Below are 12,755 nucleotides of genomic sequence, written 5' to 3'. Positions count from 1 at the left end.
GTTCGGGTAGCAACATCTCTCACTGCCAAAGGAGCTTGTTACACTTGGTATAAAGAGCAATACTTCACTAGAACTTAAACAGAAACACCACCAGCCCAGAGCTCATAATTAACATTTAGCYTGATTTAGCTCACTCATAACACAAAGTACTGCATTTGCATTTGCATCTATGCCAGGAATTGGTCTTTTAGGACACCGTCTCTGTAAGCTGGGCCTGTGAAGCTTCAAGTGTGTGGGTCCCTTTTTCTTATCACTAAGCAAACATCACCAAACAGAAAGCAAAACAATGCTCTTTTTTCTTTTCCTGTAATAGTCTACTTTGGTATACGACTACTTTTTATTTATAATACAAGCACGTGATGAGTTGAGACTTCCATTTTCTTTCAAATGCATAAGCCGTCGGACTGATTCCACTTGATTGTGTCTGAACATCGTTATCATGGTTTCATTCATACTCGTGTGTCTTCATTGGTAAAACTGAGCTTGGGCTGATCAAAGTTACTGAAATTCTGCATACGTCTGCAAGTACGCAAACATGGCAACTATTAAGTCTCAAGTCATCTGTAGATGGAGTTTTATTTACTCTAAGTCAGGCCAGTGAAGATATGTCTCTTAGAATTACAGCTGGTGCTCGTGTAGGAAAGAGCTGCTGCCACCAGTAGGAGTGTGCTGCCCAGGCGAGGAGAAGCTTGCCAGTGGAATGACCTTCACTGGGTCCTCCTTCTTACTGCTGCAGTGTCTATCCAGGGTGTTGTAGAACTGTGGTCGGTTGAACCCTTTGTCCAGTTCATCTCTTTTGGGCACAGATCTACCCAGAGTGTGGCGTCCATCCATGACCCCCATGCCACCTATGTTAGCTTTTACTCCCTGGAAGCCAAAGGAGGGGAGCGCAGCAGTGATGGTGGTGGTGGTAGGGGTGGAGGTGGGGCTGTTGCTGCCAGGGCTCTGGAACTGGGCCAGGGTCGGGGGCATCCAGCAGCTGTCAGAGTGACCCAGTATTAGACACTCCTGGGTGCAGGTCTCGGATGCCTCAGCCAGAGCTTTCTTCAAATTTACTTCAATGGCTGTAAAAATAACAGAAAGGAGATGAGGAAAAAAAAGAAACCGTTAATAAAACAGTTTAAAAAGGCACTGGACATGTATATATTGTATGTATTTCTTAGGTGATTTAAAATGAACTCAAGTAATCTACGCATACAGAAATAAACACAGATTATTCCATAAATTATACCAAGTGTAATCAAATAAAGTGTTGCATCTAGACTCAAACAAGCAACTAGATGTTCTCCCTGGAAAACCTCTGTAGTTCACTTGTCCTTTTTTTGTTGAATTTTGAGTTCCTCGAAAATGAATCAAACCTTGTTCATGTAGACATGTATGGACACTTGCTTTTGGAGAGATATTCTTCAATTATCAGAGATGCATCTTCAACAATGCCTTGGGTTATAAGAAACCTGTTTGAAGGCCATCTATTAAATACATCAGCCTCTGTTACTTTGCACTGATAAGAAGCAAGACAGTTTTATATCTAGAGAACATTTTTTAGATATTTCAATATAGTCTGACTATAGAATATGAATATAAAAGGTATATTACTTGGCTGATTATTGATGTCTGGTGGGAATTTCATATCAATGGCCCCTTCAGAAATATATTTATGCAATAAAAAGTTTGTGTTTAGTACTCTTTTTCACTCAGTACAGGCAGGGAGTGACTTTGGATCTCATCGATTTGAGGTAGTCGATGCACTAAGTGAACTCATGAATCATAAAATAAACAGAAAAAAGTTGCAGTCTTATCTGGGGTTGACCCACAAAATGTCAGCCTTTTAGTGAAATGAAAGTCAGTTATAAATGTTTCATTTCATCTTGTAATGAGAAAAACACCAGCAGAGCATTTAATTTCCATTGGTATTCCCTTGACTCTTTCTGTTTACCTACAATATGCGATGAATTCCCTGTAGCTTAATTAGAGTTTGAAAAAAATATGTCTCGCTGTTTGTGTCTCAGATTGGCTGTAGTGTGTTAAATATTTAATGAACATCTTAACAAAGCACTGTTTATTTTAATCACTGTCAATGCCCTTTTGATTTCTCAGAATCCAAAACAAATCTGGTGAAATGAGAAAACGCAAAGACCAAACACTGGAGGGAAGAAATTGCCTTGCTTCAGGAATATTGAAAACTCTAGGATGGCACACAAAAGAAACAGTTACGCAACACAGGAAAATAGAAAAAGGTAAACAAAATGTATAAAGATCTACAAAAGGCAAAGAATCTAGGAGACTCAATCTAAGACACACTAAACCAACATTTATGTTTCCTGCATTGAAAGACGGAAGAAGAAAAAAAAAAAAGAGAGCTAATGACAAGACCAGTGTGCAAAGATAAGGACTCAGAGTATCTTATCTCATTATCCCAAMATTGACATCACATGTGGAATGAGTCTGGGATGAGGCTTCAGCATAGAGACTTAGCAATAAAGCCTGTCATGGCAGATAATTAGAATGTAAAACAGTATGCGCCAAGGCAACCCAGAGCCTGCAGTGTTATGTTTCCTGGGCCATGCAAAGGAAAGAAAGGTCTTCATTCAAACATCACACTGCTCCTCTAGGCCCCAGCTTCAAGCTGTCATGTACAAATTATTTAGTGTATTTGCATAAGTAAGAACGTTATAAATAATTAAGATGCTTTAGACCCGGGCGCAAAGTAAAGTAAGGACTATTTCATCAGCAATACACACTCAATGTGGGTCTTTTATACTGATTTTAGAAAAAAAAAAAAAGTTGTGTTTCGTCAAAGTCTAGATGAAATTAAAACGAAATTTTAAAACTAAATGTAATTTAATTTTGATCAAACGTCTTGATATTGATGCCTCATGTAGATTGGTGTGAAATACCTTTCTTTTAGGTTTGTGCTGCAAAGGATTGAATATCTTGGCGCCAACGTTAATTATCAGAGCGGCGTCTGAAAATGAGTCGCACAGTATAAATTGTGAGGGTATATTTGGACTGCCCCCGTCGAGCCAAATCTGTCCTCTCCATATTGAACTGGAGTCACAGAGCAGGAGTGTATAAATCCCTTGGGCGGTAAATGTGTCACCTTTCAGAGGGTCACTAACTTCATTAAGGCAAAAATGGATGCTGCTTTCTCATTCTCCAAGCTAGCACAATAGGGCCGAGCCAAGTCTCTGCCATGAGCCTCAGTCAATCTTTGTCCAAATGTTTTTTTGTTTTGTTTTTTTGCTGCTGCTGTAGCAATTTTGGGTCACTAATGGTTTTTTTTTTTATCAGGGTGCTACAGGTAACATAAGCATCAAAATCTTACATTTAGATAAAGTGACACATTTTGTTGTTTTTTTACATCTTGAATCTTCTTTATTTTATCAACCTGATTTATAAAATCAATGTGGCAGTGCTAAAGACATTGTTGTCTGCACAGAATAGGGACAGTGATCTATAGCCCTCAGATGCTGCACCAAGCATCAATCTCCGTTGATAGGGAACAATTTTATGATTAATAATAAATAATTCCTCCGAGTCTGAACACATTCACTGATGGCTCCAGCTTGCATTACATAAATCTTACAACAGCTACAGTATATGTGATGGCATTTAAATATTCCACGCTTATGAACATGTTAATCACTCAAACTCATCTCAAGAAATATCTATAATAAAAAAATAGAATATCCTTCAGTTTGGGGTTTACAAAGACAGCTTATTTTGGTTCCAATCAAGAAATGAGGTATAAAATCAAAACACTGCATCTGATCCATATTAAACATGTTTTATTCAATGTTTGTCATTGCATGTTCTTAATCGGCATCATCATTTTGTAGTTTTAGCTTTAGAAAACTTTAAATATATATATATCATTAAATTATTTATTATTAATATGAATATTTATGGTAAAATGAACAAAGTGGATGTTTCTGTTACCAAATGTTTGTGATCTGCCTAAATTGCAAGAAGAAAATTGAAATGTTAGTAAAGAATTTATTACACAAGATTAACATCAATATTTCTCAAAAATTAAACAACCAGTGTAAAAAAAAACATTGAGGCAGAATACAATGCTTCTCTAAAACATTCTTTTTGTTTTTTATATACTGATATGTCCAAGAAACATGGACGCTGTTGCATTATAGAACTTAAAACACTCTTTGGCCTTCTTTGCACAGCTTGAACTAATAACAGTTTTATGTCAACAGACTGGTTTTGTATAAAATATTTCTTAAGCTGCCTCTCTGAAAGACATGAGCCTGTACTATTTTCAATTCCGGTGGGATAGTTCAGACAGGCTGCAGCGGGTTTGGGAGGGTACAAGGAAGACTTGAGTGATGTCGCTGACAGCTCTTGCTGCTTTTGTCAGCCAGAGGTGCGCCACAGCCCCTTTGTGATGCCGCTGCCTTTTGTATTCTGGGAAAACAACTGTACCCCACGGAGCTTACGGAAGAAATCATACATCAGTGATGCAACAGATCTCCTTGTGGTGTGAACATTCTTCCCTGTGTTCCCTTCAAGGAAATTTGAATGGCAGACAAGTGGGGATAATAGCAAACAATGGGATGTCATAGACAACGCGACTGAGATCAGGCCTACTTTGCTCATTTGTGAAGATTCAGCTTTACTTAGTGTTGGTGATGTGGCTAAAATTGTTTCCCACACTGTTTGATGGTCACTGAACATCCAATCAAAGTCTTACTCAGACTTCACTGGATCTCACTGTAAAAATCAATTCATGGTCTGATTCAAAGCAGTCTGTCCCAGTGGGGAATCTATGAAAAATGCCTTTGTAAAGTAGTTGAAGACATTATGTGACCTATGACATTATGTTTTCTCATTGATCTTTTGATCATTTACAAAGTGAATACCTTTGATAGCCCAGAGCCATTTTGTTCTGCAGCATGAATACATTGTTTAACCTGCCACAGCTCAAACAAACCTGTTTTAACACCTTAAAGGTGTTTGGCCACGACTTTCGTTTGGGTGGCCAAACACAACTTGCAAAAACACTGAGGATTTCTTGGAAAAAGGGACAGATGAAGGATTCCTAGATGGTATGCAAAAACATGCAAGAAATACATCTGCTAGTGTAAATATTGTTTAAATTACTATTGAAACCCTGACTGATTTGAAGGAGGGAGTGGCACAATGCAACCATATCTCTGTCTTTCTCGATTAACTTTGGAGTGTGCATTCTGCCTTAGAACAACTTGTAATCCGGAAACAAAGTGAAATAAATCAAATGTTCAGGTGCCTGCTTCGACGTACTTATAGAAAGATGTGGTCTATGATATAAAAATAAATTTTCTCCAGCATTGTAATGTAAAACACCCTGACCCTGTTAGAAATGTGTCAGAAAATTGCGCTGTGACCGAAATTGGTTGATTTTCAGCTTCATCGACCCTGACCACCAATCAACTGGTTTCAAACTCAGAAGTACAAACTTTTTTTTTTTTTTATCCCACTGAACTGCTGAAAGCACCATACCCAGGCTGCAGTACGAGAGGAGTGTTTAAAGTGAAGTTAAGGAACCACCTCTATTTAAAGGGGAAACAGCATTTTATTTTACACATTAAGACGGGAAGTTTATTCAGGCACTGAGAGAATAACAGAGGGCGAGGTATCAGAAGATGAATGAACACAGCTACGTTGCTCTGTTTTATGTTTACAAGCTTTTCAACTATTGTCTTTTACAGAACATGCTATATTTGAAAATGAGAACCTTTGAAATGGTAGAGTTATGCATATTTCCTTGATAAATATCTGTATTTTTGAAGGCAATCAAAAATAGAGTGCTGTTTCAGTTAAGCTAACCTTGCTAACAGTGATAATTGCTAAAATGATTAAGATTGATAAGCATTTGGCCTTTGTTTTAAAATGGTAAACACTTATTTTAAAGCACCAACACTCTGACAAACAACAAAGGTACATTGTCACTCCAAATACAAACAATAACTAGCCCATTGTCAGGAGGGGGAAAAAAAACACTATTTTAGGAAAATTTAGGCTTTACAAAAATCAGATATCTGAAATCAGCCATAAACTTCTGATTGATGCAGCTCTAGACTCCATGTAGGTTTAACATACACCTTTAATTTCTAAGAGCTGAACTCTTAGATTTTTGCTGTAATACAATTCACAAACACATGATCGTCAATGCTTAAACTCTATCTGTCTATACACACACGCGTGCACACAGAAAGTAGGTAGGACACATCTGACTTCTCAGCATAACAGTATGAGAGACGTAACATGACAGTTAATGATATTTAGTGACAGAGCTTGTTACATCTTGATGAGCTTCACATTAAGATCTGCACACATATCACGATTCAGCTCATCATTTCAGCATGCACAAACTCATTATTGTTAATTAAAAGGATAATTGCATGCATCTAGGACATTAGAGTCTTTGAAGAGCCATCAGGAAGGTGGACCAGGCCTGAACCTTTCATACGTTGCTAACAATGCATTTACAAATCAAAACACCAGCAGGGTGCTCTGAGTAAATGTATGTCTGCACCGTTGCATGTGATCTCGTGTTTTTATTCCTTTGCATAACATGCAGTTGAACTGAGCACTTTTGCTTTTAATACATTAACCTATCCAAAAAAAATTTTTTTTCTTGAAAAAAAGAAAAAAAAATGTAGTTGTTATATAGTAATTGTTAAAGTTATACCATCCATTATACATAGCACTGTAAGAATGTGAAGACTTTCTATCTTCCACAGTCATAGAAGATATTGTGTGCACAAAAATTCAAGGGTTAAAACATGTTCTAGAGGTTCTAAGTTTTATTTACCATTAAATGCCATTAAATGCCATTAAAATAAACCTTATATAGAAAAAAAACTAAAAACTGGGATCAACAGCCCCATTATTAGTCAATGATATTTGACTAATAATGGCTGAGCTGTTAAGAAGTACTTACTACATGCTAATATTTATCAGGAGGGAAAAAATGTTAACATTGTAATAATATTACAAGAACTTGTGTGATTAAAACGTCAATAAAAAAGTAAACGCAAGAAGAACATATTGGGTTCTCAAATGAGGGCAAGTATGAAATCAAACAACACAAATATAGGAATGTGACAAGTTATTTCAAAGAAAGAAATTGGTTTTATAATTAAACTATTTTTTATACCTGAAACTCACAATAAACATTCAACAAGCAAAATAACATGTATTAATAAAAGTAGTGCCAATAAAAGCCTTCAGTTTCCACTAAAACGAGGGACACAGTTATCTGAAAAATGAGTGACTGTTTTATTTACGTAGAAATACACACACAAAGGTGCCCAGTTATGAACATTTAACGTCTCTCTTGAATTCTATTAGTTTAGTCTTATTGAAAAGGACTGGTAACTTATGCAGGCGTCCTGGTGATGTGTTTAAACTCCTACAGAACAGAAATATTCTTTAAACTGAACAGAGACTGATGTCTGACGGCTTGGACTTTGAATAACATACTTTGAAAGTTCTTCTTACGTGGGACTTTAATAATGATAAAAGTAACAGTTTGCAAGTTCTTTGCTAACAATCCTTGACATCTGTGAAAAAAGAAAAAAAGCCTGTAACCATGGCAATCACTTAGAATGCGCATTTTCTTTTCATGTCAGACTTAAATGTTATTTGCTTTCTTTCTTTTTGTACTTTTAACTGCTGAAGGTACAGTACAATCCCAAGTAAAGGCTGTCAGTGTCACTGTGGTCAAGGACACGTAGAAGAAATAAAGGCTCTATAGGAACAACAGAAACATGGTATGTGTATTGATGAGGTGAGGAATGACAGCAAGGTCAATAGTCATATTTCTCAGAAATATACATTTTTACTCTTTATCGTGTAAACTCATTGCCACATCTTTAAATGCAGTTAAGCAAGTTCATTCAAAGAGGAAACAATGAAAGGACTCCATCCATCCATCCATCCATCCATCCATCCATCCATCCATCCATCCATCCATCCATCCATCCATCCATCCATCCATCCATCCATCCATCCATCCNCATCCATCCATCCATCCATCCATCCATCCATCCATCCATCCATCCATCCATCCATCCATCCATCCATCCATCCATCCATCCATCCATCCATCCATTGCTAAGTTCAGATTACACTCGCTGCCTTAATTCTCCATGAAAATAATCATAAGGTGTCGGGAGCATTCCTAGTTTCTACAGATTTGCTATCTGAATATCATTGATGGGAATCTTCCATTCTGCTTCTCCTCTGTGCACACTGGAGTGCAGTGAGCTTGTTGTTTATGTAAAAAAAAAAAAAAATCTCCTCTGACCTTTTATATCAATAAATCTGTTTTTGTTGTTGTTAATACAGTTGCATCCGCACTGGATATTTTCTCTTTTTTTGGAGCATTTTCTTTAAGTATTAGACATGTTTGTGAATGGAAATCCCTCTAGATCAGCAGTTTCTGAAATATTCAGACCAGCCCATCTGGCACCAACAACCATTACACGTTCAGATTCACTTAAATAACCACTCTTGTGCATCCTGATGCTTGAATTGCATTTCAGCAAGCTGTCCTCACTGTGTCTAGATGCCTAAATGCTTTGAATTTGGCTGATCTGCTATTGAATATGTATTTCCATGCTGTGAGTTCTTTGTCTGCCCCAGGGTATCCTTCGAGTGGGAAATGCCCACAAATACTTTCAAAAAGATGCACCCGATAATCACTCCTAGTGGATCTTTTGTATGCAGAGGAGGAGCAACTCCACCCTGAGTTTCTCCTGATTGATAGAGCTTAGTGTCCAGGATGTTGTTCTTTTGGTCATAATTAACATCTCTAGACTATGAGCGCGGATCGGAAGACTGAGCAACTGGTAAATCGAGAGCTCGGCTTCACGACAACACACAGAAGGAGCAATGCAGCGTCCAATCCATCCCTAGCTCTATCCTACCGTCAAAACATGAAAAAGACACTGTGATATTTGATTTCCTCTACTTGAGGCAAAGACTGACCCCAGACTTCATCCGTTTGGCCATTATCATCAGGGAGACAAAAGTTTAAGAATTGCAGCACAAAGAACAGATTAAATCAGATACTTTTGATATTGGAAAAAAGAAGATCTTTGCACTGAAACATACATCTCAAAGCAACTCTGTGGAGCACTGATGCAATGTGAGATATCAGAAACGGCAAAGCCATCGCTCCCCGTTTTTTGCCTCCTAAAACAAATAGCGCCCTGAGTAATGAATGGCCCCTTTTCTTTTTTTTTTTTAGAGGAGACAATGCGAGTCAGATAAAAAGGAAGTGAGGTTGTCCATATATACTCTAGACTAATTACRTCTGATGCATTTACTAAGACGCCTCTGACAACAGCGAGTCTCCGAGCCACATACGTATTTATCAGCGCTCGTGGGACCTATACAGTTCCTCGCCTGTAATCCATCTAGCCTTGTCTTCCCGCGACCCCTTTTGCTTTCCCAGTGTTTGACCCATTGTAACGGAAAGTAATTGCAGGCAGAAAACAACATCTAATGATTGCTCTATCTGGAAGTCTGAGAGAGCATAAAAAGTCACAGACAGGTACTTTCAACAAAGGGAGGAGGCCTTTTTGTTCCCGACACACAATTTCAGACTACAAAGAATATTATTGACTTGGTAAAGATTAGAACACCAAAACAAATAACAAAGCACAGAGGGAGGACAAAGTGCACAAAGAGAGAAAGGATCTCTTGAACAAGCAAGTGCCAAACACTTGCTTCTTTCTATTTGTTGCCATTGATTAAAAGTATGTAGCAGGTTGAAGCACCCATTCCTCCACTGAGGCTATACAACTCAGAGAGAATGTACAGATTTAATGTAATGCATATCCTTTTATCTTTCACTCACCCTTGTTGTCAAGCAAGGAAAAAGCACCTGAAAATTTTATTTCACCATCGCACAGAATGCCTGCAGACAGAAAGAAAAAAAAAAGCCCACTCTGACGTCTAAAACTGCCTTTTTATGTGATTTTCATCAACAGAGGGCACAGTTTGGTAGCTAAAACACAAAAACAGTTTTCTTATACTTGATTTTTTTTTCTTCTTCTTCTTCTTCTTCTTCAAAGTCTGTGTGCGCGTCTGACATTGGTTGATTACATCTCTTTTATTATACCCAGGCTACCGTTGGGCCTCCCTACCTGAGGACAAGATGCCGGTGTCACCATCAACACAATCAGGCCTGGCCAAATACGCAGCATGGGCCAGATAGATGAGAGGTACAAACACCGTAACAATCTGCAATCAGCGCTCATCACCACAATGACACACAGAGGAGGAGGCACAGAGTTTCCATGGGGGGTCGAAACACAAGACACACTCGCGAAGGTGCACACACACACATCTTTTTTTGTGATTGCTCACAGTTTAAAACCTCATACAAGGGTAGCCATTCATTCTCCTTCCTGTAAATGTGCACTTGCGCAGGCACTGGATGATCCTGCAGATATACAGTGCAGGTGTGCTGGTACTGACAAGGAGGCAATACATAAATGTTTATTTATAAGAGAAAAAAAAAATTGAATCTGTCTTAAAATTCATTGCACATCTAAGAATGGCTGAACATTTCCATATTGTGTAGATAATGTGAGCTGCGGGAGATGAAAATAAAGAGCAAAGGAATGAAAGGGATGTGAAAATGTTTTGGAGGGATTAAGAAAGAAAGGAAAATAATAGGTTGATTAAGTAAGAGCTGACAAAGCAGTCTTGATATTTGCGAGAAGATTGGATTATTCCAGCTGGAATACTATCAAAACAATCTTGATTATTTTGGAGACGACGCTGATCTAAAAATGTAAATGTCATTTATAACACTATAAGCTTTCAAATTAAAAGCCGATTTGAAGCATAAGCAGAATTCCTCAAAGAATTCAACCTGTTGTCTAATAGGCCTTAACATGCTTGAATGTTTTTTCTTATTCAACTTTCTCACAGCCATAGACTTTAGTATATTTTATTTCAAGTTTATGTGATACAGCCAAACAAAGTATATCTTTAAAACGTAAGGAAAATTATATATAGTTTTGACCAATTCCCAGTTTTAATTGCAGTGAAAGATAGCATAACGAAGCTGAATTTAAAAAAATGCATGACACACTTCTCACATTTACCAAAAAAGAAAAAGGAAACCATTGTGCATTTCTTTGTGCAGGTCTGTCATACAAGGTAGATACCTTTACATCAGCGGTTGCAACCAGATGCAATGGAGGAAATGTCAAAAGGTGGGAATATTTTTGCAAGGTTGTGTGTTCTAACAATATGGCTAATAAATATGTGTCGCCCGTTTTGCTTGATGGAAAATACAGGAGAGGCAAACTGTACAGCATCCTGTGATGTGCTACATCCTGTGTCATGTAACAAGCAAATTCATCACACTGACCCATTGCCCCCAATTATTATGGAAAACAAGAATGAATCAAATTAACATTGAAGAAGCTCTCAGTTCCAGCAGTCTCTCCGTATAGCCGAAAGATGCCGCAGGAGGAAAAGAGAGGGTAATAAACAAGGTGCCACTCTATATGCCATATATCTTGCAGTCATTGATGATTAGCTGTTTTCCCTTAGCCATACATTATTGTTATTGCCTGCAGAGCTGGGCAGATAGGAAGCGGACACAAAGGCATTGTGAAGCCCATCTTTCAAGTGATAACAGGCAGACTAAAAACAACTCAGCAGCAGCATCAGTAAGATTTCAGGACATGACTAATCTGGGTATGTTGAAAAATGTAATCTCTTTTATGACAGTGTTGAGAGGAGGACATGATGCACACTTTTTTGTCGTGTTTTTCTAGCGTGACAGTTTATTGTATTGTGAAGTGCTTCTGAGAGAAATAATTCAATGTGGTTACAAAAAGGAGTCTTTACAGATGTCAGCGGCTCAACTCGTGCCGTTTTGTCCTTAAAGGCAGCACAGAAAATGTGTAATCTGCAGAACTCGTCATCGTCAGAAGCAGACGGGTCCCCCTTTTTCTTCCCTCTGCGTGGAAAATGTTTTGCAGACAGCTTAGGCATGAATGTAGTCTGTGTACGGTATTAGTCACAGTCATTAGTGATGAGCAAACTTACATTTCCAATATCAATGTGAAGTGTAGCATGGTAAAGGTTTTAATATGAAGGGCAGACTCTCTCCAGATTCCCCAGAGCATGTACACTTTAAAGGTTTTCCCTTTCCGAAGTGCCACAGAACCTCCTCCGGGGACAACTATTAATTTTTCACCGAAACCTCCCCTGAATAATGAATTCTGTCCTATTTATACGCTGCGATAAGTCCACTGAATGTCTAAAAAGGGGTTATCGTGAAAAGGGTAAGGCTTTCAGAGAGAGACCTGTTCCTGCTTAACATGTTTAATTCATCCACATCGCCATGTTCCCTGAAAGCAGGAGAAAAGTCATATAATGTATCACTGGCAAGCATGAAAGCAGACACAAGCAGCACATTCAATAAATCACAGCTTTACTTTTACTGTTTTGATGTTGACTGTCACAGTCCTCCACCCAAGCACCAGCCAGCAAAAGTTCAGATGTGTGCTTTTTACTCCTCCGGGCCCCAGCTGACACATACACTCTCGCTAAAATCACAGAGGTACTCAGTGGCTTGTGTTAATGTTTCTGTCACCACGCACTTTACTTGGGGTGTGTTGAGTGCAGACATTGTCAGCACAGAGAGCGACAGACACGGATCGACACATGGAGAGGAGAGAGGGGAAGAGCATGTGTAAAATAGCAACATAGAAAAAGCTAAAAAA

General features: G+C 38.3%; 1 protein-coding gene across 4 annotated transcripts in view; it reads right to left on the bottom strand.

Moving 5' to 3' along the window:
* Positions 1-545: 545 nt before the first annotated feature.
* The window catches only part of pcdh11 (protocadherin 11), a 163,932-nt gene continuing 151,722 nt past the window's right edge, over positions 546-12,755 (bottom strand). For all 4 annotated transcript variants that reach the window (XM_008420358.2, XM_008420359.2, XM_008420360.2 and 1 more), the window contains one exon: positions 546-1,064. In XM_008420358.2, coding sequence (XP_008418580.1) covers positions 619-1,064 — 446 coding nt within the window. In that variant the 3' untranslated portion in view covers positions 546-618. The remainder of the gene's footprint in view (positions 1,065-12,755) is intronic.

Source organism: Poecilia reticulata, linkage group LG10, assembly GCF_000633615.1.
Source record: "Poecilia reticulata strain Guanapo linkage group LG10, Guppy_female_1.0+MT, whole genome shotgun sequence".
Taxonomy (NCBI): Eukaryota; Metazoa; Chordata; class Actinopteri; order Cyprinodontiformes; family Poeciliidae; genus Poecilia; species Poecilia reticulata.
The sequence above is the reverse complement of the archived record's forward strand: the minus strand, read 5'-3'. Positions and strand labels throughout refer to the sequence as shown.